Source organism: Psammomys obesus, unplaced genomic scaffold, assembly GCF_907164565.1.
Source record: "Psammomys obesus unplaced genomic scaffold, mPsaObe1.curated_primary_1811, whole genome shotgun sequence".
Taxonomy (NCBI): domain Eukaryota; kingdom Metazoa; phylum Chordata; class Mammalia; order Rodentia; family Muridae; genus Psammomys; species Psammomys obesus.
The window spans coordinates 7,142,770-7,169,646 of NW_026591711.1; the positions used below are offsets into that span (position 1 = coordinate 7,142,770).

The 26,877-nt window shown below is 39.5% G+C and overlaps 1 protein-coding gene across 1 annotated transcript in view; it reads right to left on the bottom strand.

Annotated features, from left to right (window-relative positions):
- Pde1c (phosphodiesterase 1C) overlaps positions 1–26,877 on the bottom strand; it is a 547,140-nt gene that overhangs the window by 96,701 nt on the left and 423,562 nt on the right. Inside the window, exons 5-6 of the mRNA XM_055611822.1 lie at positions 3,646–3,759; positions 80–262 (exon numbers count right to left, since the gene is read on the bottom strand). Coding sequence (XP_055467797.1) covers positions 80–262; positions 3,646–3,759 — 297 coding nt within the window. The remainder of the gene's footprint in view (positions 1–79; positions 263–3,645; positions 3,760–26,877) is intronic.

Here is a 26,877-nt window from a genome sequence, read left to right on the forward strand (position 1 = left end):
AAAGAAAGGCTTGCAGTCACAGGACCTGGTATTCTTCTTGTTGTTTTAGCCCTTGCATAACAATGAGTTTCACCTTTACCTCTCCACAAATATTCCAGCTTGCACGGCATGGACGATGCTCTTGAACCTGGGCTTCTCATCGCTTCTCCTGAGCATCAACCCCATCTGCCGTGTGAAGGTGGAGGCCAGCCAGTCTCGGACCTCGGAAGGCACAGCATCTGACTGAATGTCACTAAGCTCATCCTCTGTGTCCAGGAGTCGCCTGGAAACAAAACACACAACCCAGGTATGGAGACTGAATCTCAGTCCAGAATTCTCTGTTGGAAACAGCTACCTTTCTCTACCCACCTGAAACTCAGGTACAAAAAAATGATGTAAAACGGGACATACCTCAAGATCCAGCTACACCTCTCCTAAGCATATATCTGAAATATGTCCAGCTATATTGCAGGGACATTTGCTCAACCATGTTTGTAGCAGCTCTATTCATAATAGCCATAATCTGGAAACAACCTAGATGTCCCTCAATGGAGGAAGTGATACAGAAATTGTAGTTTACACATTTACACAACAGCATACTACTCAGCTATTAAAAACAAGAAAATCATGAAATTTGCAGGCAAATAGAAAAGATCATCTTGAGTGAGGTAAGCCCAAAGCAGAAAGACACACATGGTATATACTCACTCATAAGGGGTTATCAGACATATAATATAGGATAAACATACTAAAATCTATACTCCTAAAGAAGCTAAACAACAAGGAGGACCCTAGGGAAGATGCTCAATCCTCATTCAAAAGGGCAAACATGATAGACATAAGAAGCAGGAGAAGACAGGGAACAGGACAGGAGCCTTCCACAGAGACTCTCTGAAAGACTCCATTGATCAAGGTATCAAAGCAGAGTCTGAGACTCAGCCAAACTTTGGGCAGAATGAATGGAATTTTATGAAAGAAGAGGGAGATAGAAAGACCTGGAGGGGACAGGAGCTTCAAAAGGAGACCAACAGAGCCAAACAAACAAACAAACAAAAAAAAAACCACCACCACCACCACCAAAAATAAAACAAAACAAAAAAAAAAAAAAAAAAAAAAAAAAAACCTGGGCCCTAAGGGCCCTGCAGAAACTGATACTCCAGCCAAGGAATATGCAGAGAGTACCTACAACCCCGGCTCAGCTATAGCCCATAGACTTGCTCTCCCAGTGGGCTCCCTAGCAAGGGGAGCAGGGGCTGTCTCTGGCATGAACTCAGTGGCTGGCTCTTTGATCACCTCCCCCTGATGGGGTAGCAACCTTGCCAGGCCACAGAGGAAGACAATGCAGCCAGTCCTTATGAGACCTGATAGGCTAGGGTCAGATAGAAGGGGAGGAGGACCTCCAGTATTAGTGGACTAGGGGCGGGGCATAGGAGGAGAAGAGGGAGGGAGGGTGGGATGGGGACCACAGCTGGGATACAATGTGAATAAATTCTAATAAATAATAATAATTAATATAAAAATTTTAAAATATTTTAAAAATGGGATACACATACACAGGTAGTAATGGACACACAGAAAGAAGGAAAGAAAGAAAGAGAGAGGTAGCAGTGTTTTGGCAAGGCCTGTGAAATCTTACACTGGTATGTCTCCTTTGACTGAACTGGATCTAGCCTATCCTTCAAAGACACAAGTGTAAAAAAGTGCAAAAAGCTAAAAGCCAATCAATGTTAGTGTTGAGAGAAATGCGTAAAGATAAAAATACTGTACAAATCACAGCACCTATGTACTTTAAAGCAATTATTTTAGATGATACCAACTGATTCCCTTTTAATTCGACTGGATATACTAGAAACACGAACTTCTACGTTCAAAGAAACTTTCCCAAACAGTGCAGTTCTTCACTTGATCCCCATGACCTAGGCTATCTGTGAATGTAGTGCTCTGCCTGACTTGTTCAGACATCACATACTAGAAAGGAAAAAATACAGTTATAATAGAGCCCCCCCCCCGCAGTGAATGTCATCTACTTAAGCCCTACTCAAAATAAGCAGTTAAAGTTGGACACCAATATAAAGCTGTTTTTTTGTTTTGTTTTGTTTTGTTTTGTTTTTTTGTTTTGTGTGTGTGTGTGGTTGCTGTTTGTTTAGATGTATACATTTTGGGGAAAGGGGAAAAGATTGTGGCATCAAATTCCTGAAATTAGTAATGAATTGCATCATTAAATGATTTCAACAACTCATAGACTGTAGTGAAATCCTTTCAGATTGAGTTCGGTGAAGCAAGACATCACTGATTCTGAGGAGCCTTGTTTGACTGGAGATTTTTCACAGTTGACATTCAACAGCTTCCAAAAGGAAAGTGTTTCTATTTCTTTCAAAAATTTCAGTGCCTACAATTGCTATAGTACTTGTATAATTCAAGTGGCAATGTTTGCTGTGAGAAATACTAGGAACTTGATCACTTCAGGAACCTCCAGTTGCTGACAGAGATGATGGATTCAAACACACATTTTAGACTGACATGATGAGTACATAGACATCATATGGGACTCTACATCTAGGCTTTCCTAGCTGAGACTCCTAGATGCAGAGGACATGGAGACTGAAGGGGCCACCTCAGCCACTTCCTAATCTGGTGGGACTTCCAGTGGAGGGAGGGACAGCAACCCACCCACAAATCCTTTGACCCAAATCTACCTTGCCTCCAGGAGGTGCAGGGATAAACATGGACCAGAGAAAGCAGGAATGGCCAACCAATGACTGGCCCACTCTGAGACCCAGCCCTTAGGAGAAAGCCAACCCCTGACACTATTAATGATACTATGCTATGCTTGTAGACAGGAACCTAGTGCTACTGTCCTCTTAGAGCCTCCACCTAGCATCAGAACGAAGCAGATACTGGGACCCACGGCTAAACATTAGACAGACCTAGGGGAGTCTTGTGGAGGTGTGTAGGGAAGGATAGAAGGTCCCAGAGGGAATAAGAGCTCCTCAAGAAGGCCAACCTTGTTAAGTAACCTAGATCCATAGGGGTTTACAGAGACTGAAGCACCAACCAAAGAGCATGCATACACTGGACCTATGCCCATGACATATATGTAACTGATGGGAATCTTGGTCCTCATATGGGCCCCATAGCATATACAAGTGGAGTTTAGGTCACTTCTGACATGGGCTTGGTTGCCTGCTTTTGAATCACTTTCCCCTAGCATGGGCTGCCTTGCCTGGTCTCAATAGAAGAGAATGTACTAAATACTAATGTGACTTGAATAGGCCGGGGTAGGTTTGTAAGGTGGGGGTTTCCATTTTCTGAGGAGAAGGGGGAAAAGGGTGGGAGGGTGAGACTGGGAGGAGATGAGAGAGGGGGCTGTGATGAGGATGTGAAATGAATATATAAATATATGTATTAAAGAAAAGAATTGCATTTTCTGCTGTTACACCATTTTATTGTCTATGTTGTAAGTTCTGTTGGACCTTTAATAGCTGAGGGAGTAACAGTTCAAGTTCTTTCCCATTTGTTTGTATAAACTAACATTTCAGAGTCAGTGATCTGAACCACACCCCAGATCTGCCACAAGGGTAGGGGAGGGCGACTGGATGGGACACAGGGATAGGACTGTTTGGCAGAAAATCTAGCATTATTTTCTTAATCTCTTTTCTAACTTACCTTGTTTCATCGATATATACAGATTCAAGCACTGTGGCTGCATATTCCAGATTCTTCTTGAGATCTACCACAGAGGCCTCCCCTCGCTCTAACTGCTTGACCAAAGACCGTAACCTACAGGGGACAAGAGGACTTCATTAGAATAAACTATGATGACAGATGCTTTACAGTTTTGAACATTACTGTTTACTCCAGTATAGTTACAGTGCTAAAGTAGCAATTTATGAAATAACAAAACAAGAACACAAATGTTCTCTAAACAGGCCCTGACCACACCCAACATTTTGCAGTACTTATTCATTGTTCTGGAGGTTCTAAATTACTGACAATTTTCTTCTTCTCAGATATGTACCTTTTAGTCCCTAATTGGATATAGGAAAGACTGATCAGCAGCAAACACCACCAGACAAGATTCTCTGTTGAAGGCACTTTGTTCATCAGGGGATACAGAGAGCCATACCCCACACCCTACAGATGTTTCAAGACTTATGGGAAGGTATGGAGTTCCACTATAGTCACAGAAGGCTATGAAAAACTTAGATGCAAGCAAATTAAGTTAGAAGACAGGAAGAATGCCTCTAAGAAGAAGAGCAATAATGCAGTCATCAAAAATGAGGATGAGGAGGGGAGTAAACTGAAGCTTCCAGATCATTCAAGAGAAGAGAAGCACATTCTCCCTACACAGAAATCACTGGAACAGAGAAGGATACTGCGTTTAAAGTTAACAACAGGCCTGCAGGTGATCAAAGTGCAATAATTGGGGCTGTGGAGGACAAACACCTATTAAGGTTGTTTGACAGACAATGGTATTAGAAAAATAACAAAACAAAACAAAACAACAGAACTGGAAGTCAACTGCGGGTTTGAGTTTTGCCTTGCAAAGTATCCACTATGCACATCAACTAAGCTAGATAACTTCTCTGAGGATTATAAAATAGAGCACCATGCAACATGCAACACAGTTTGGAAGTTGACCTAAAGATCAAATGTCAGTGATAATAGATAGACTCTGAAATTCTTGGTAGTTCTGTAAGATGCTATTGATATAATTACTTTCATTATTGTTAGTCAAAGGTCCTGACCCTCACAGGTAACTAGACAGGAAAATTCTCGGCAGGACACTTAAGAATTGTGTCACATCTCCATTATATGTAGGTTTATGCAATCTCCCTCTCCTGATTTCAAAGTATCCACAAGCTTGCATTAGCAAGAGAGGATAGGTGATGAGGCTTGCCCTTGAATCTGGAGACTTAGGACACTTGGCTACCCTAACACCCCAGTACTTGGCGGGCTGTACACTATCCTTCACATGACGTTTATGAAAATGACTCAATTTTTTGAGAAAAAAATAATCCCTAAATCAAGCTTGAAAAATGGGCAAAAGAACTGGTTATCCAAGTATTAAGTATCCCAAGAATTTCAGTAGTTGAGGGTCATCTCTACTGTGCTGGCAGTGTCCAACAGACAGAGAGATCTCTGCAGGTCTGAAGGTGACCATCATCCTTGTGAGCTACACTTGTGAGCAGCATTAGGAAGGATACTAGACAGTCAGCACAAGACAAGATGTTGGCATGGAAGGTGCTCTCATTCATATCCAGTGGACAGCCTGTCTGCCAAGGGATGGAGAGATTTCATCAAGGAGCCCAGCTACTTTTGACTAAGATCAGATACTCTTTAGCAAAATACATTCCCAGCTAAGCCTGCTTCCAATGCGGATTCTCTCTCAGTATCTCAGACATGGAAAAACTGTTCCGGCTCTTAGCTGGAACAGTAAACTGAGAAAAAATTCAAACTTTAAAAACATTCTACCTTGTTTTGGAGATTAAAGATTCTACCAGGAATTTAGCATGAATGTTTTGTTAGGACCCATCTTAATCCTTGAAACCTCAGAGCAAAGAATAAAAATAGAAAAAAATGAGGGGAACTGTGACTAATAAAATAAAACCAGAAAGTAGCACCTTCTAGCAACAGTTTCCAGGGGATTAAACAGAAGCAGCTTTAATGAAAATAAAAATGTTGTAGGCTAAAGAAAACACAAATAAGCAAGTAAGAACAGATCAAGTAAAACCACCCCCCCAAAAAAAATGAAAAAAAAAAAAACCTCAACATACACCATTATACTTTTTTATTCCAAAGAATAAGAACAAAACAAAACTTGGACAGGTTTAAAAAAAGAAAACATAGCACTTTAAAAGCAGCAAAATTTCAGGGCTGAAGAAATGTCTCAGTGGTTAAAAGCACTGGTTGCTCTTCCAGAGGAGCTAGGTTCAATTCCCAGCACCCACATAGAGCTCACAACTGTTTCCTCTTCCAGGGGATCCAACACCCTCACACACACACATGCAGGCAAAACACCAATGCACGTACAATAAAATAAAAAATTAAAAGAGAAAAATAATATTAAAAAGTAGCAAATATTCAAGCTGACCCTAGGCTTCTACCTTATCACACACCAGAAAGCAATTTAACAGTGGCACCAACTTTTTTGAGGACAATGTGGTGTGATTAAAGACACCCATATGCTTGTTTAGAAAGATCGCAGTGTATATGTGTGGACAAATGCAAAGTGTGCTAATTTCATATACTTTCCATAAAAGAGAAACAATCAGCTGTATGTAAGGCACGCTCTGCAAAGTGCTTTGCAAGCACAGTATGCTAGTGGTCTTCAGTTAAACGGCTCGTGGATGCGGAGCCTGGATTTATCTACAAACTTTACTAAGCAGATGACTTTTATAGAAGTGACCAATGAGACAGATGCTCCAAACACAGGGACAACGGAAGAGGAAAGTGAGCAATGGGAAACAAGCTCCCATTACTATTAAAAACACCACCTGTGCAGCCCTTTTGTGGGGTAAATAACCAGAGGACAACTGAAATAGCGAAGTGTGTCAGAGAGACTGTGGCTCATTCCCGTCTTTTTAACCACTCTTGCTTCCAGGAAAGCACAGTATCCAGAGACGCAAGCAGTCAGGAGCCTCCGGTTGACCTTCCTTGGGAAGCAGGCCCCAGCTGAAGGCACGCTTCATCTGAGAGTAAAAGCACCACTCAGAATCGTCCCAGCAGGCACACGCGTGGGAAGCCCCAAGCTTCGCCCCAGTGTCCGCAGAAAGTCAGCTGTGCAGGGGACCAAGTTATTGAACTTCACGCATCCAGAGAAGAATTCACACACAACGAAATTCTAGAACTCGAAAGGGTCCAAATATTTACATCTTCCCTAGTTTTCTAGGATCTGAGCTAGGCTGAAGATGCGTCCTGGCAGAGATCATGGGGAACCTGGCAGGACCCGCAGGTTTGAAAAAAAAAAAAAAATCATCCATCTCACATTCACCTCTTTGGATTTAATGATAAACAACAAGAGTCAAAAATGAAGCTTTGTTGATAGCACACAGAAGGCAGAGAAGACGCTCACTGCCAGAAACAGGAAAACTTGCCAAGAGAACATCCGCTAGGAACTCGATAAAGTTCAGGAAAGCATAGATTTGTGGAGTGGGACCGATGTAAAAAAGTGAACATATTGAGACAAAAGAAAAATTTAAAGGGGGAAAAACAAGACCATAGAAAAGACCATAAGAGGGTTTGTTTTGTTTTGTTTCTTTGTTTAAAGAAATGGTTAGCCCTTGGTTGGAGTATCAGTCTCAGGAAGGACCCCTGTGCTCAGATTTTTTGGTTCTGTTGCTCTCCTTGTGGAGTTCCTGTCCTCTCCAGATCTTACTGTTTCACATGGAAATAACCTAAGACCCCTGCACAGATGTAGCCCATGGCAGTTCAGTGTCCAAGTGGGTTACATAGTAATAGGAACAGGGACTGTCCCTGACATGAACTGATTGGCCTGCTCTTTAATTACCTCCCCCTGAGGGGGAAGCAGCATTACCAGGCCACAGAAGAAGACAACGCAGCCACTCCTGATGAGACCTAATTGACTAGGATCAGAAGGAAGGAAAATAAGTCCTCCCCTATCAGTGGACTTGGGGAGGGGCATGCATGCAGAGGGTGGAGGAAGGGAGGGATTGGGACAGGAGGAGGGAGGGAACCACAGGGGGGATACAAAGTGAATAAAGTGTAATTAATAAAGAAAAAAAAATAAACATTCTATGTTTAGCAACTTTCTAAATGGCCAGCTCCCATTTGATACAACACCCAGAGTAGACAAACGCTAGAGCAACCCGGCGGCTCACATAGTGTTGAGTTGGGACTGCTGACCCATTGGCCCCTCGGTCTACCTCCCTCTAGGTCCATATTTCTCTCACTTGAAATGTGCTACATTGATGAAGCTGTTCTTTCTTAGGTAGAATAGCTTCAAAGTAGCTTCTCAGCTGCTAAACAACTAGGATCACTACTCTCAAAAATTAATATAAAGTTGCTTTAAAAACGGACGTTTCTTTGTTTCTCATAGTGTAGGTTTCCCCTAGACCTGAATCTGTTTCATCACTGGCTGTCTCAAAAGTAGCTGGAAGCTTTTATACACCCATTTAAACGTATTTCTGTTAATCTTAGAGGCAATTTATTGGCGCAGGAAAGCTTATATAGCCTCATATGTTTTCCTTCTGAAGTTTTTTTTTCATAGAAATTTATTCCACAAAGAAGCTAAAGGCCAGGTCCCATTTTAGGGGGCAGCCTATATTTTAAGAAAGATGAATATCCAGTCCATCTACAGGCGAGTGAATAATAAAAATGTGCTACATTTATACAATGAAATATCGATCCACTGTTTAAAATATGAAATTCATAAGTAAATGGATGAGCTAGAAAAATAATCAACCTGAGTGAGGTAACCCAGACCCCAAATGATAAATATTGTATGTTTTCTCTTATTTGGCTTTTAAGCTTTTAGCATATGTGCTACAATACAAACAACCACAGAGGTTAAGTACACAGTAAGTGACCAGCAGAGAGTATGGTATGTCCCAAGGAAGAGGAAATAGAATGTAGTGTTCCTGAGAGATATAGGGGAAAGCAGAATAGGAAGATTAAATGAGGAGGTAGACGGGAGAATGGGAGAGAAAAGTAGAGGTGGAAATATGGAAAGTGATAACTGATATTAAAGGCCTTATGAAAAACCATGCGGAAGCACATGTCTGTAGAGGCTTCCATGTGTGTGTGTGTGCACACTTTAGGGGGAGAAAGGTAATCATCCATATCACAAATCTACAAATGCTGAGACAGCAACCTGCCTGCAATATATATTGGTGCAACAGTGGCACAAATGTTACAGGAGCAACAACCACTTTTAAAAATCCCATTTAAGGCCCATTCCATGGGATGGAACCCATACCTGACACCACTAAAATTGCTAAGAATCTCAACCCTTGCTTTCTTTTTGCCGTAGATGGGGAATTAACACAAATACCCACAGCTTACAATGTATAACAAGTGAGAGACTTGGGAGCACTCAGTCCTAAATGAGATGTCTTTATTAGCCTCCCCCCACCCCCTCCACTCAGCTTTATGCACCTATGCAGAAAAGGAGGCAGGAAGATTTTTAAAGGAAACAGAGCCCTCCAGAAACAACAGGACTGATACACACATGAACCCACAGAGACTGTGGCAGCAGGAACTAGACCTAGGCCCTCTACAAAGATATAGCAGATGGGCAGATTAGGCTTCATGTGGGTTCTTTAGTAAGGGAAGTAGGGACTGCACTGGACATGGGCTCACTTGCCAGTGTTTTTATCACTTCCCCCTGGTAGGACTGTGTTACCAGGCCACAGAGGAAGAGGACACATTCAGTCCTGATGCAACTTGATGAGCTGGGTAGGATGGGAAAAGGAGCTCCCCTTTTCTGACCAAAAGGGGAGATGGAGGGGAGGTAGAGGGAAGGTGGAACTGGGAAGGGACGAGGGATGGGGCTACAACAAGGATGTAAAGTTAATAATAAAAAAAAAGTCTCCACCTAGCAGTGTATCAAAGCAGATACTGAGACTCATAACCAAACCTTCCACAGAGTACAGGAAATCATATGAAAGAAGGGGGAGTTAGCATGACCTGGAGAGGACAGGAGCTCTACAAGGACCAATACATCTGGGCACAGGGGTCTTTTGTGAGACTATATCTCCAACAAAGGACCATGTATGGAGATAACCTAGAACCCCGCTTGGATGTAGCTCATGGTAGCTCAGTATCCAAGTGGGTTTCCCTAGTAAAAGGAACAGGGACTATTTCTGACATGAACTCAATGGCTGGCTCTTTGTCCTCCCCCCCACTAGAGGGAGAAGCAGTCTTGCTAGGCCACAGTCTTGCTAGGAGGACATTGTAGCCAGGCCTGAAGAAACCTGATAAACCAGGGTCAGATGAAAGGGGAGGAAGTCCTCCCCTATCAGTGGACTTGGAAAGGGGCAGGGAAGAGATGAGGGAGGAAGGGTGGGATTGGGAGGGAATGAAGGAGCAGGATACAGCTGGGATACAAAGTTAATAAACTGTAACTAATTAAAAAAATAAAATTTTAATTTAAAAAATGTTAAAAAAATAAAAAGACTGTGGCAGCATGCGTAAGGTCTTCACAGGTTCAAGCCAGATGAGGTCCAGCACTAAGAGGGGGAGGTGGACACAGGGTACTGCCCGTAAAATTTTATTTGTAATTGATACAGGATACAAACAAAACAGTTTCCTAAATGGAATCTCATGGAGTATGTTCACCACACACAGGGCAGGCCTCACGCCCAGGAATAGTTGGATAACACAATTAACACACACACACACACACATACTCTCTCTCTCCTCTCTCTGTGCTTGGGGCAAGGATGTGACAGAGCCTTTTGTTTCTTTTTCACATTTTTCTTCAATTTTTTTGTTTTGATTTTCGTTTTTGTGGTTTTATCTTTTGTTGTTTTAAAGAGGGAGAGAAAACCATCAAGTTGGATGAGGATAGAGGTAGGGAGGGATCTGGGAGTAGTCAGGAGAGTTGAAAAACAACTATTCAATTATATTATATGAAGATTTAAGAAGGAGAAAGCCCAAGTGAGGGAGGGGGAAAAGAAAGAAGGAAAAGAAAAGGAAAGCTATTGTCTTGTACCAAATCTGCATGTCAGTTATTTTTGCCTTTTCTTTATGCTACATCCTTTTTTTTTTTTTTTGCAAAAATGTTAAAAACTGCTTCATTAAAAAAAAAGAATAAGTAGGGACAAAAAAAACAATATAAGTAAGATTCAGCATATTACGTTCTATAAAAGATCTGAGATACAAAACTATATGCACACACCTCAAATTATATTGAAAGATTCACAGAAGCAAAATCTTGGAGACTGGAAATACTTGAAGGTTGGAGCAGGTATTGATTGCAAGTGAGTAAGAGGCATATTTTGAAGTTGGGAAAGTTGTAACTTTTTATTACTTACTTTTATTTCTTATTAGATAATCCACAAGAAACAAAAATACAATATTCTTCAGGTGTGTGTAAAAAAAAGAAAGAAAAAAAGAAAAGGATATCCAACATTTTACTAGTTCTCAAAAAACTTCTAGTCTAGGTATTTAATTGGAATTTATTTCATGAGAACCCAAAATGAATTCATGAAGTAAAGAAAAAAGGATGGAGGGAGAAGCAGGGGAAGGGAAGATTAGAGGAGAGAGGGAAGGAGGAAGGAGAGCAAAGGAAATATACAACAATAAAAATAGTCTGTCAGTATTCATAGTTTCCAGCACTCCATCCATTTCTGTCATTGTGGCTGCCAGGATAAATGTACAACACCATTTTAGGAAGAGTTTGTGTTTTCAAGCCTTGGCATCATGCCTCTGTGTGGCTGTGCATCAAGTCGCTGAGGATGAGCTACTGCATCTTCATATGGGTTGTCTGTTTCTTTACACAAACCCTCTGCTGGCTGTGAGCCGCTTTCTTGCAAAGCATTTGATGGCCTGAAGCATCAGCTCAGCCCTATACACATTCAAGTCCAGAGCAAATTACAGAGACCCCTGACCTGAGCCAGTATGTGTGATGCATGAAGTTATCGGAGGGTTCAGATGTAATAGGAGTGTGCACAAGGCCTTGTATACAAACGCTAGCACGATTATGCTCATAATAATAATACGGTATGTGAGAAGTCTTCACTAATTCAAATAATCAGTAAAGTATGGCTTCTAAAACAGACATTAAAATAAGAAAAATATGTGAGAATAATTCTTTTTTAAAAAAACACTGAGTTTCTCTCTGTAGCCTTGGCTATCCTGGACTCACTTTGTAGACCAGGCTGGCCTCCTTCTCACAGTTATCTACCTGCCTCTGCCTCCCTGAGTGCTGAGACTAAAGGCATGCAGCACCATGCCTGGCTGAGAATAATTCTTAGAAAAGATTTAAAAGTCCCAAATATGGATCAGCAAAATGACTCAAGCCCTGAAGGTGGTTGCCACCAAGCCTGATAGAAGAGGAAGAGAGGAAACAAAAAAGAGGAAAAGATGCAATTTTATCCTATAGAGCTAGCAGGTAGAATGAGAACTCTCTCAAATTATCCTCTGAGGTCCACATACATGTTATGACATGCCCATCATACTCACAAAAAATAATTTATGATAAAAATACATTGCATAGACTTCTTAAAGAATCAATCAGCAAAACATTTTAAACATGAAATGTTAAAGTCCTGTGTGTATAAGAAAACTGTAATATCTTACCAAAAGAATTTTAAATAGTCTAAGTGGAGTGATAATCCATGTTTATAGAAACATACCATGTTAGAAGAAGGAAGTCACCCTAAAGTTATCTGTAGATTCAATGGAATGCCAAGTACAGTTCATTTGATGAAAACTGAGATAAGTCTAAAATTTATTGAGAAATGCAGAGAAAAAGACAATATATTTTAATTTACAAAAGAACAAAGTTGAAGGATTCAAATTCTCAAACATTTAAGATTTACTACGTATCATTTAATTCTGCCACTTCATTCTTTCAGCTTGTTTTAATCAGCACCAGCTAGTGAGTCAGTAGATACACATACTTATTTCTTTACTAATCCAAGTACAATGTGAGAAGACAAAAAAAATCTGCTAAAGAAGAAAGAGAAAGAAGAAGAGGTAAAGGAGGGCGAAAGGGAGGGAAGAGTAGGAGAAAGAATAGGAAGAGAAAGAAAGGAGAGCAGGTAAGAAGAGATGGAGCAAAGGAAAAAGGAGGAGAAGAGGGTGAGGAAGAGGGGGAAAGGAGGCCGCTGCCATTACCAGATGTAAATTACTTTTGAGTTACCCTGTCTTAAAACAATGCCTTGTGGGTGGGAGAATGAGGTGCATTTGTGTACCAGCTGGACACAGTGAGCAGCAATCACAGAAATCACCATTTGCTCCAAAGCAGCCCCACAGTCTTAGAGATTACAGGAGGTATTACAAGCCACTTAAAATGTTGACCCATCTCAAGTTTCTAGCACTGATCCCACGCCTGTGGACCTCTTGTGAAACACAGTGAGTGCTGTGGTTTAGACAGAAACCACCACCAAGTCATTTTTGGCTCATTTTGATGAGGATGTGTTCCAGAATGGCTTTGAACTCATCAAAATCATCACCTCTGTGCCTCTGGTTAAAAGTTATTTACCACACCCAGATTCACTATTGGAGAAACCACACTAGTATTGATCTGCAAGCCTCTGTCCTGAGGGCTAGCTCTCATATTATCAGAAGGTGCAATGCAGATGAATATTTGAAGTAAATATGCTGTACATAGACAAGGGACTTTTCAGCGATAAAGAATGAAGTTATGCCATTTGCTTGAAAAATACGTACAACTGGAGGTAGTTACAGTAAGTGAATTAAGCCAGTCTCAGAAAGAGAAATGCATATTTTTCTCATCCTATATTTGATATAGATACATTAAAATAACATGTTTATATGACATGATAGAAGTGAAATTGTCTAGGGGAACAAAGGAGGCTAATGGGGAAGAAGAGCGAGAAAGGAGGTAGGAGGTCAGGGGAGCATATGCTCAATGAACAAATGTACTTGTGTAAAAACATTCTTTTTAAGTAAAAATATTCTTTTCTTTTTTTTTTTGAATTTTATTTTTTTCTTATCAGTTACATTTTATTAACTCTGTATCCCAGCCGTGTCCCGATCCCTCATTCCCTCCCAGTCCCTCTCTTCCTCCCTCATCTCCACCGTGCCCCTTGCCAAGTCTACTGATAGGGGGGACCTCCTCCCCATTCATCTGATCCTGTTTTATCAGGTATCTTCAGGACTGGCTGCAAAGCTCTCCTCTGTGGCCTAACAGGACTGCTCCTCCCTTGGGGGGTGGGGAGGCCAAAGAGCCAGTCATTGAGTTCCTGTTAGAAATAGTCCTTGTTCCCCTCACTATGGGAAGCCAATTGGTTACTGAGCTACCACAGGCTACATCTGAGCAGAGGTTCTAGGTTACATTCATACATGGTCCTTGGTTGCATGTCAGTCTCAGAAAAGACTCTGTGCCCAGATATATTTGGTCCTTGTGGAGCTCCTATCCTTTCCTCATCAGACTAACTCCCCTTCTTTCTTATGATTCCCTGTACTCTGCCAAAGGTTTGGTCATGAGTCTTTGCTTTGAAAACACTGCTAGTTAGAGTCTTTCCAATGCGCTCAGTAGACTCCTGTCATATGTTCAATGCGCATCCCATCTATCTTTCTAAACGAGGATTGATAATCTTACCCCATGTCCGCTTACCCCATGTCTTGATTATCTTTTTTAGGTGTACAGATTTCATTATGTTTATCATATCTTATAGGTCTATATAAGTGAGTATATACCGTGTTTGTCTTTCTCCTTCTGGGATATTTCACTCAGGATGATCTTTTCTAGATCCCACCATTTGCCTGCAAATTTCATGATTTCCTCCTTTTTGATTGCTGAGTAGTATTCCATTGGTAAAAATATTCTTATCTAACATAGTACATACAATGAATATACACAATGAAAATTTTTTAATTAAAAATTACATGTATATACCCTGCTGATTTGAAGATGATTACACAAAAATGTGTAGATATTCTTACATTGGTTTTAAACTCGAATGTGTGCACACAGGGTTAGAAGTAATTGTGAAGAATAGCAAATTCTGAACTTTCAGGTAGAAGATAAATGTCCTTGTTCAAAACAGCAAACAATATATATATGTGTGTGTGTGTGTGTGTGTGTGTGTGTGTGTGTGTGTGTGTATACCCTTTAAAAGAGGTGGCATCTAAGATAACATACAAGGAAATACAGGCTTCATGATCAGCAATCCTGTGTACAGCTCCTTCCCCATACATGCAGGCCTCCACAGATAGGGCTGAACCTGATTTACAACTCACTGTCTGCAGGCTGTCACTGAGAAAATCAGCAAGCCTTATCAGGACTGTAAAAACTTAACAGGGAGGTGTTTGAGTCCATTTTATGATGTGAACCTATGACAGGGCCTATTACATTGAAAGATAAGGCACTGTAACTCACTGTACATCACCTCACCCCTCCATCCAAGTCACTATTTAATAGAAAAGTTTTATCCAGGCTGAACCCTACATGCTACAATACCAACTAGGCAAGATGTGGCAACTAGTGCAATAGTGGCAAGACTGGTTATAGGAGTAACCTGCTGTTCTGTTGATTGGATTTGAGGCCTGTTCCACAGGAGGAAAGTAATGCTTGGCACTGAAAACATGGTTAAAACCTGTGGCTAAAAAAAATCATAAGCCTGATGGGAGAACCTTTTGGTGCTGATGATATTCTCAAACTGCCTAAGTATCTACGTTTTTATCCATGAACTTGTGCCGCTCTCAACCTTGGGCAAAGAAGCTTCTTACTCTGTTGGACAGTGGTTAATAAAGAGATACACAACTGTTCCATTCTCTGGAGCCAACTTATTTGCTACCCAAGGCAATATTTATTTAAGGTCGTCCAAACATTTAATCGCAAGTCACCACTACTGCTGCATTAGACTCCAACCTGTGGACTCTGGGTCTACCTTTTACTTAAGATTCCACCTCACAGCATGAGGGTTGTGTTTTCCAGGTCTAACCTCAGCAGTAAAAGCTCATGCTGAGTTCTGCAATAGCCAGTCTTTGCCTTGTTCTCAGTGTGGCAACACTGAAGGTTCATCTCCCAGTATATAGTCATTCTACTAGGCCTCATAGGATATCTGCTATGACTTTCTAAAGCCCTGTCTTTGGACATGTCCTGCTTCCTGTCACCTTGCCCTGAAATCTACCCATATTTGGTTTATCAATGGAAAGTCTGGTGTAGACTGGTATCTACATGTACTTTTGAGTCTATTGAATCCTTTGGGGCAGGAGTTCTTAGGTCCAAAGGATACTATAAAGATATACACATGTAGATAAGATTTAGACAATTCCTACTAGATAATACATGTTATATAAATGTTATATTTATTTTCCTCAACAAACATTGATAGTATTTTCCTTGAATCTTAGTATCATGGCTGCTGCTCTTTAATTACATACAGATCAGCAAGGAAAAGCATGCAGATTTATAATAATAATAGCACAGGAGGCTTTAGAAAAGAAGAGCAAAAGAAATAGGTAGACCTGTATGCATTCTGCTAGGGTGTAACAAGGGGTGGACATTAAGTGGAGAAAGATGACTAGTGCACACAAAAATATGGGCTGATGGTCACAAACTGGGAGGACTTGGCTAGGCCAGAATGCTCCAGTTATTCTCTGTGTCTTGGGAGAGATGAGCATTTTCCCCCTTCTGACAAAAGGAAGCAGCTTCTTGAATGAGGCTCCTGTGATCTGGCACTGGGGAGGAAGGAGAGAAAAGTCTATAGAGCAACATCCCTGCCATTTCTCAGATGGAAAAGTGTTGTTATTTCATGGTCGATATCCTGAGCTGGGGCTATTACCACCACTACTTTATAACTAACATTTCTCCAGTAAGCAAGTTAAAGGATCTCTGAGGATGAAGACTATCTCTCAAGCCAAGATGATCAAACAAAACTAAATGATACAGTACTTCAGAAAGGCAGCTGGAAATATTATGGGGACAGCTATACACAGGTAGAAAGTAAGGTCTCAGAAATCACATTGACTGCTTTGGGGTATAAAGTCAGTTAAAAGTCAGGAAATTAAAAAAAAAACTGTCAAAAAAGAACCTACCCACAGTGTAGGTTCTACAGTCTATTTTTTTTAATTATTATTACTCTTCTGAGGTGAGAAAAACCTATGTATTTATGCTGAATTAAGCTTATATTAAGTAAATTAACATCTGTGTAGGCACAAACAGGATAGCAGAACCTTGGCACTGTTTGTTTGTTCTTGTATTTTCAGTTATCCCTGAGTCTGACTCTGAGATATAACAGAAACACAGTAAATCAGACAGAGCCCACTGCCACACAGAGCTTACATGCTAGAGACTGTGATAGGGAGTATTCCCTATTTGAGAATCAAAGATGTGTTTGTTAATGCACTCTAAATTCCCAGAGGTTGGTTTTGAGGGGGGAAAAATAAGATTTTAGGAGCTATTGATTACATTTCAAGGTCTGGGAGCTCCTTTCAGGATTCAGTGACTTTTCACCAATGCAGCCATCAAATGAGATTTGCTCTTTAAAGCAAATTAATGTCAACCTAAGTATGAATGAGTCAGACCTGTGACTCTCCCAGAACCAGGCTTTATTATGCTGCTGACAGCAAGCCTTGGAGAACCCATTTTAGGCTTTGTGAATATGCTGTGAATAAGCCTGCTAGAGAAATGGTTTATTTAATGACTTAATGACATTTTCTTGAGACTGGGTTGGGAGAAGTTTTTTTTTTTTTTTTAACATAATGAATACGAAAAATGATCGAGACATGGAAAAATCATGGAAATTGAGCAATAATGTCTTTCCTTCCAGCCATTATTATATTGAACGTATAGCAGAGACCTGGCATGCCATCAATCTTGATCCACACTGCCGTCCTCTGAGTTTCTTACTAGCAAACACTCTTTAGTAAAATACTCCCCTTCAGTCATGAAGTCTTATCAAGTAAGCTCTTAAAAAATACCTACACCTGTGCTCTGGAAAAATCCAGCAGGAAGGAAAGAGTGAATAGCTAAGGTTCAAGTCATTATCTCACTTAAAACCTATAGTAATAACATAATAATGTTGAATGCTACCCACAACCCCATTGATCTGTTAATGACATTTAGTATGGAAGACATATCCATTAGTAAGTCACGGAGATTTTATAAAAGTCAAGGTGATTAGACCCCCTTAATTAGAATGTAAATTTATTTATTGATATATCAAACAGATCTATGAGTAGCTACTGATTTTTCAGCAAGCTCATTTTCTATTTCAGTGATATTAAATATTTAACAGAATCCCCTACCTCATTTGCAGTTACTGTGTGCTGAGCTCAAACGAGAGATGGTGAGGACAGCTGTTCACAGGTTCCTTTCAATCTGATTTCAAAGTTTTGGAAATGGAGCACTTCATATTAAACAAAATTTACAACTAAGTGCCAACTGAGGTGAAATGTTTGAGTGTGTATTTATTTGTACATATGCGCAGGTTAGTTCTGTAGGCTCATAAATGCCCATGTAATCTCTCATACATCCTGTTGTAGAGTATGTGAGGAGGCAGGCCTGAGAGAGAAAAGGGAGGGAAGGAGAGAAAGGAGAGAGGGGAGGAAGGAAGAGAGAAGAGAGGAAGGGGGAGGGAGACAGACAGAGACACACAGAGATAAATAGACAGAATGAAAGACCAACACTGAGTTGAAAAACAGCTCTTCTTGTTGAGGTAGGTATGGGGAGACATAACGCTCACTGAACAAGCCATTTCCTTTTTTACACCTCTAACTCCCAAGGCTCTTTTCTCCAACCTGGGGTGTTAGTCAGGTTAATCAACACCAGCCCGTGCCATTTAGGCTTTCTAATTAGTATTGACATTTCTTTCCTCCTGTCATAACTTCTCCTCTATTGTTGTTGTTACATTGTCTTCCTCATTTATTTATTTTTTCCTATCGCTAGGTAGAAAGGTTTTGGAGAGGAGCAAAGGTGAGCCCATGGGCTTAGTTTATTTAGTTTATTGCATGTAATCAGGGGGCTGCATACAGAATACGGGGTTCCTTCTATTCCAGTTTGAGCTGAGACAGCTAACATCCAACGGGAGCGCAGATGAGATAAACTAGAATGGCATCACTCCTCTCATCTCCTCTCTCTTGGACCAGGTTATAAACAAATAATAATGATAATTAACAAAGATACAAATAAATTAAGCTGATATGAGACTGGAACTCAAAACTGGGTTTACATCTACCGCTCAGGCATGGAGGTTGACATGAATGTAGGAGACACAGAGCACGCTTGGAGACAAGCCCTCAGCAGCTTCCTCTTCTCCACACTGCAGCGTCCATGATATAATCCAAAAGGTACAAGTCATGATTGTGACATTCAAATTCTTCATCTTCAGCATGACAAAGAGAGGCATTCCCTCAATGGCCAGCGGTCTGGTGTTATCTACTGAGTCATTCCTGGAAGCTGAGCTGACAGCCTACTCTTCCCACACTTCCAAGAATGTATGAACACTTAACACTGTCTATCAGATTCTCCTCTTCTTAAAATAACTACAGGATTTTTTGCCGCCTGTAACTTAATTCTGGAGCAAATGTGGTGTAATGAATGTGAAAGTGGAAGAATAAAGTTCATTAAAAAAATACCAATAGCCTCATAAATCCATGGAACTTTCCCTAAAACAGACCACATACTAATATAGAAAACACATTTCAACAACTATAGGGAAATTGAAATAACTCTTTATATTTTCTCTGACCACAGTAGTGTAAAGCTAGACATCAACAACAAAAGAAACCACAGAAAATATACACAGTCATGGAATTTAAAAGCACATTATTGAATGGTGAATCAGTCACTGAACAAAAAAATCAAATGAAAATTAAAAATTCCTATAATTAAATGGAATTGAAAATACAACCAAATCAAAATCTGTGGCTACAATGAAAACAGTCCTAGGAGAAAGTTTGTAGCTCTAGGTGCTTACACAAAACAAACAAAAACCAGAGAACATCTACATTTTAATGATATACCTTATAAAGCTCTGAAAAACAAGACAAGCCAAAATCTTCAAACAATATATGGAGATAAAATAATTGAGATCACAGAAAAAAAAACAATAAAATAAAAACAAACAGCCCCCAAAAGAAAATAATACAAGGAGCTAATGAAATTAAGAGCTAGTTCTTTGAAAAGAAAAATGAAGATGACAGATCCTTGGGCAAATTAAAGAGGAAATAAAGAAGTAACAATAAAATTGGAGATTAAAGGAGAGACATTACTACTAACAGTTACCAACAGAAATCAGAAAGTCATAAAGACATGAATGAAAAAATCTATATTCCACTAAATTGAAAAATTAAAAGAAATATATAAATTTCCAGATGAATGTGACCTATTAAAATTAAAACATAGATGGAATAAATGATTTAAACAAATCCATAACCATCAAAAAGACTAAAGCAGTAATACAGTTATCTCACCAGAATTCCACCAGAACTTCAAAGAAGAGCTAACACCCATATTAATTAAATTTTCCCATAAAAGAGAAAGAAAAGGAATACTCTTCTTATAAAGTCTGTATTACCTTCATACTAAAGCCAGATAAGAGCCAATAAAAAAGAAAATTACATACTGGTCTTCCAGATGAATACAGATGCAAGAGTTCTCAAGAAAATATTTGGAAGCTGAACTCAGGACCACATCAAATGTTCATTTGTTATGATCATGCTGGTTTTATTAAAGAGATATGGGGATGATTCAACAAATGCAAATGAATAAGTAAGTCATCACAAAAATGGACCCAAGGATTAAACTCATGTGATGGTCTCAACAGACAATAAACATAGTAGGCCATTAACAAAATCTAATATCCTTTCATAATAAAAGTTATGGGTCTTAGGGTTGGGTCTGACATTTGGTTGGACATTCTCTCAGTCCCTGCTATATCTGTTCTATTTTTGTCCCTGCAGGTCTTGTAGGAAAACACTAGGAGACTAAAATATCTCCTGAGCTCATAGATCAGAAGGTTCACTGTAGTGAAAATGGTCATCCTACCAAAGCAATATTCAATGCAATAGCAATCAAAACTCTAGTGCTATACTTTATGGACAGAAAAACAATGAAAATTTATATGACAGGAAAAACAACCAAAGACAGCCCAAACAATCAAAAAAAAAAAAAAAAACACCACTTGTGGAAGATATTGTCATACTACAGAACCATACTAATAAAAACGGCATGACACAAGTAGAGAATCAGACATATAGACCAATTGTGTAGCACAGAGGATCTACACAATTCAGCTGCCTGATTTTTTTTTTTTTTTCATAAGATTTCAAAAACACATAGTGGAGAAAAGACAACAGCTTCAAAATGATGCCGGAAATACTGGATACCAACATGTAAAAGGATGAAACTAGATCCTTTTCTGTAACCTTGGACAAACCCAACTCCAAATAGATCGAAGTTCCCAACATCAGACCTCATACTTTGAAACTGCTAGAGGAATAAGTAGAGACTATGTTTCAGCTTTTTAGAACATCAACGACTATCCATTTTCAGAATGTTTGCCGGCATTACACCTACACAAGACTGGATCAGTAAACATTCAGTAAAGCTTGAGTGTGGAACTCATAAGGCTCTGCTCTGCCTGACTCAGGGGGCTAATAGCAGTCAGGGCTGTTGGATGAGAGGAAGTCACTGTCTTCAGTGATAGAGCCACAGGTAGTTTGAGTGACTTGCTTTAGTGAACAACCTCAAACTCATGTCCAGGTTAATCCCAAGTTAAATTCAGCATGTCACAAAGCAAAACAAAAAGATATGAATGTGGGATGAGGACTTGGTAAGAAGGGGGATTTGTAGGAAGAAAGAGGGTAAAGAGAGAGAAAAGCTGGCAGGAGGATAAAGATGCCGTGTGGGTAGCAGGGATAAAAGGAAATGAGTAAGGGTAGAAAAAGGATGAGGAGGGTGGAAAAACCAGTGTGACTACAATGTGTAATTTTATGAAACTTTCAAACAACAACTTAACATAAAAGTACTCTTTTTAAAAAAGTATTAAGGTTTTGCCAAGAAAGCAAGATAGAACAGGTCATGCATCTACTTTAACCTAAAGGTTTAGTTACAATGTTGGACAATATTGCTGCTTAGTATTAGTAATGATAATAGTAAAGACTTTAATTACCCAGGATCATTCCATGCTGTCTTTTCTGTGGAGTGTTTGTGTGGGCACTGTATCAAATAGTTCATGTGGGTACCTTGTTTAATACAAACATCTAAGATAAATATCAGTCTGATGACAAAATGAGTGTTAAAATGCATACATATTTTTTCCAGGTTAAAGAATTGATGGGTGTCGTGTAGAACTGGAATCATGTCAGCCCTCAAAGCTCACCTCTGAGTGGCTTTATTATCTCACTTTTTTTTGTAGCTTATGAAATTCCACAAATGAAGAAAATCTGATTTGATAATATTTAACTTTTCTTTAATTACCTTCTTATGTGATTGCCTTGGCCTCTTCTAAAATTCTTCAGATTATATTGGACAAACTGAATTTACCAATCATGAGGAAATTCTCTGGAGGCATCAACAGAAATGAACCATGAAATTGCTTACAATTAGTTTGCCCTCACCATTTGCATAGTGACACTGTTTTTAGAGAGTTCTAATTCTGAATTTATACTGAAGAAATGTCAGCATAGAAGGTGTGACTTCACCAAATTTTCTGAAAGCCCGTGTGTGTGTGTGCCTATACATGTGTGTGTCTGTGTGCCTCTGTATGTATGTATGTGCATATGTGTGCATACACGTGCATGCATACATGTATGCCTGAGTGTGTATGTCTATTTCCTTGAAGCAGCACAGTTCAAGGCTAAAATATGTCCTGGAAACTTAGATCTACAAACCAGACTTTATAAAACTTCCTTGACATCTTTTCCCTATAGTTAATCAAATTGTATATAGGTTTTGAAAATGAATGAGGATAAAACAAAGCAATGCGGGTGGACAAAAATGCATGAATTACATCCTATTTCTGGAACGTTTTCACAGTTTTATACCTGACAGCTTTATTTAGAGAAAAGGTTGAAGAGGCAAGTGAAATAGGGGTTTATAATGAATGAAAACAAGATGTTAACCTTCAAAATATTAGTGCAGGATGGTTTATGAAACCAAGGTATGGAAAATGATGTTAACCTTCAGGATAAGAGTATAACATTGAGGATACATTTTCTAAGAAAACAATCCTTGTTATGAAAAGTCTTTGAAAGAACAGCATCCCTGGATTGCAGAGTTCTGGGACTTTGTTCACACACAAAATCTCTGTTCAGTCTGAGGTTATGTGGTGACTGAAGCCAGAGGTGATGTACTTTCACCATTAGCTTAATGTGAACTTAAAATCACCGGTTCCCTTTCTTGGAGTCAGCTTCATACCATTTTAAAAGTCAGTATGGTGGAAATTAATAAATCCAAGTTTCGGGAAAATAGAAAAAGAACAGCTCATCCTGGAAGACGATTAGAAAAGGGATCTACCCTAGAATTGATAGCCTCTATCCCTCTCTCCCTCTGTGTCTCTATAAAAAATGTTTCCATCATCTTGGATACATTTTCATCAGCTTAGGAACTCACATTTGGGAATGAATGGCTAAGGACAGAGGGATGGTATGTGCTGGATCAACTTGAGAAGAGAGAGGCAGGGCTCAGAGCAGATACTACTGATGCTATAGGGAAGCTACAAAGCAAACACACAATTTTAAATGAGAGCATACCTCAGGGTCGAAGATGCTCAGAATCACAGCCTTATTGATTTTGAATTGAGTTTCTCTTCATCTCGGTCCCACAACATTCTTTAGGCACAGCACTTTTCAGCTCTGATAAGAGTCGCATGGAAGGCAACTAAAGTCTAGCCCCCACTAGACTCCACAGACTGTAATCTAGAGGGTGGAGTGGAAAGCAGGCATGAGTGGTACCCACAGCTCCTGTATCCTGAAAGTCCACCAGGGGATTCTAAGTTTTCACTTGTTTTGAGACCCACTGTTTCAGTTTGATAGCGCCCAATATTTATTTAATCCTAGAATTATGCAATGTCAGGGCAATTCTTTGCTTATGAGTAATTGAAACTATTTCATGTCAATATATTTATCAGTCCTACAGTATATTTGAAAGGTCAGGTGGCTGGGATTTGGTCTCAACAAAGCACAGCAAAGTTCAGCACTTAGACCAATACATCTTCTGGTAGTGGGAGTAGTAGTGCCAATTTTGTAAACTGTTTCCCATTATGCATCACTCCACTACTAAGTGGTTCTTCCTTGTTAACAGTAGAGACTTAAGTGAATTTTAAAGTACAGATGTGAAGGTTTCTACCATCTTGGATAGCATGACAGGAGATTTCCCTGAGCAGATGAGCAAGTACCAACGTTCTGTGAAATCAACAGTGGCTCCAGCTAGAGCAACCTCAGCACCTTGCTTGTTGCCCACAGGCATCATGCCTGGCACTAACCTAACCCTTGCCTTGAATCACGTCAGGATGTTTTAGCAGTAGCTCTATGAAAGCCACAGGCACCTGCTTACATGAAGGACCTTTCCTATTAGTGGCATTCCTGCGCTCATCAGCAGCTGTTCCTGACTTTTGGGAGCTCTGAGTTGACAGTGTTCCACTCTGATGCTCCTTCTTAAGGAGCACGACAAGGGTCTGTGCTCTGTCTGCTGAGAATCTAAAGCACCACATTATATATGGTTGCCTGCCTTAGGAAGAGCATATGGTCCCATTATTAAAATAATTTTTAGAATGCCAAGTGTGAATTTGAAACACAGAACCACCAATAGTGATTGAGAAAAGCTTGGAGCTCCTGAAAGTTCTTCATACACTAACAGGACACCCTTGGAGAAAACATCTATTTGAATTGCATTTGCTAGTTCAGGTAATATATACCTTACCCTAGTGCAAAATGCCTTAAAGATAAGAAAAAAATAAATATGATAGAAGTTGGTGCATCAAGGATCTAAGCAACCTTTGAGACATGTGAAGGAGGACAGTGAGGAGTTTAGTTAGGGCCAACCAAATTGCAATGGCCATTTTCAGGCATGCTTCTTCATTCACACAAAATTAGGGCCAAGAGAAGAGAGAACAGTTTAATCCAAATACTAATGGGAAATTTCCAAATATATGGCTCAATATGCCAGACTTAAAGAAATAATCTGGTAGAAAATTTATCCTATCTTCTTGAAACATTTAAGAACAACATTTTCTGGTGTGTGTGTGTGTGTGTGTGTGTGTGTGTGTGTGTGTGTGTGTGCGCATGTATGTGTGTATGTGTGCATGTCTGTGGTACAGTGCAAATATCCAAACCTATGTGTGCATATATTCACATGTATAGGCGAATATATGTGTGAGCCTGTGCATAGGTGTTGTATTTCATTATTTCTGAGATCAAGGCTAAAATATTTTTAACCAGAGCAGATGTCAAATCATAAGTGTTTCTAGAACCTCACTTAATTATACTTAGAAGCTTTACTTTCCCTTGAATCTGTCTGTTATTTTCAGTCACATGCCTCCGCCCATCAGTGAGGGAAATATTTAGTATGTTGAGTCAATAAATATTTATTACCTTCTGTGTGACATACTAGTTAAGGGGCCAGTTCATCCATATAAAAAAATTCCATTCAGTCAAAAAAGAGAAAGAAGAAAATTTCTACAGGATGCTTGGAAAACACTCCAAAAATATCTAACAATTCCCATGTATATAATGCTTGCATTTGTGTTATTAAAATTATTTACATTTGCATATGAACATAATTACATGGAAATGTTAGTACAATACACAAGAAACAACTGATAAACTATGAGGTTGAAGAAAGCTCAATCTCTATCACTATTCCTGCAGTCTTTCACCATGTGCATCTCTTATTTTAATTAGAAAAAAAATATTCAAGTCACAATACTATTTTTCTAGGGCAAAGAAATAATTTTCACTAAAAAATAAAAGTGACTTCAAAGAACCATGTGGAAATGTCATAATTTTGAACGAGCAATCAAACATTTTTAACCTGAGGCATATATATATTCAAAAAAATTAGTATTAATGAAATAACTAGAATTCAGCAAACATTCAAGCAATCTGTCAACATGATCTACCCAACCTCCAGGCCTGTACATTCAAAACTAGTCCTATCTTCATGAAATCTCTCTCTTCTCCTGCCCACCCCAGCTCACCTCTGGAGGTCTCCATTCTTCTCAAAGTGGGAATTGTGTAGCGCACAAGTATTCTGTTATTACACACTGTAATCTATAAACTGAATATCAGGTTTTATACTCATAGTGGATAAACAGGAAACACTATAATTACCCTGCATGGACACCTGTGCACATATGTATAATCATTTGTGTATATGTTTCAATTATTTGTCCTCACATGATCTTTTCCTTCAGTAAGGTAGTCACTGGCCTGTGATAGATTATAATGCTCATGTTCAAACCCACACATGGCACAGTTGTGAAAACTAAGCAAACTGAAGTACAGAACAGTCACAAATGTTTTTAGAATGAGTCTTCTATGAATCTGTACATTGCAGTGGACACAAAAATCAACCACCTTATAATCACATGAGGAAATAAACATTTGACTAGTTTATTAGAAACTCTTGTCTGTGTTGTATAGAACACTGATATTTTCAATTTAGCACATTCAAAATAGGACCAGAAGTGGGCAATTAGATTTGCTGGAAGAAAAACCACAAGCTTTCTCCTTCAAATAAGTTGTGCCAGGAGCACAAAACAGTTTCAGTGAAAAGCATGTTACATAGAGAAGATTTTCTCTGTGGGGACACATTTGAGGGCACAAAATGTCACACAAAGAAGATTGCCACTGTTGGATACATGCTAAGAGAGATCATGTCACGTGGAGAAAATTGACACTGTGGGGCCACATGTGAAAGCAGAGCTTGTCATATGGAGAAGGTGGCCACTGTTAGGCACACACTAGGACTTGTGTTAACTATGGTGTCATGTCTGTTATACTTAACAATAAAGATGCTGATGACCTGAAGTGAAGAGTCTTAGAAGTCCGTAGCATAAACTCATGATTTCAGAAAGCATGTTAACAAAAAACTGAATCGTTATTCGAGTCTACCTACTTATCTCAGAAGTACGCCAAAACAGATGAAGAGCTGTTCTGTTTAAATTTTTTACTTAGTTAGTTATTTAGCTACTTGCTTACTTTCTTATTTACTTTTTTAGTATTTTATGTGCATGAGCGTTTTGCTCGTATATGTATCTGTGTACCACAGGTGTCCCTGGCTCCCTTAGATGTCAG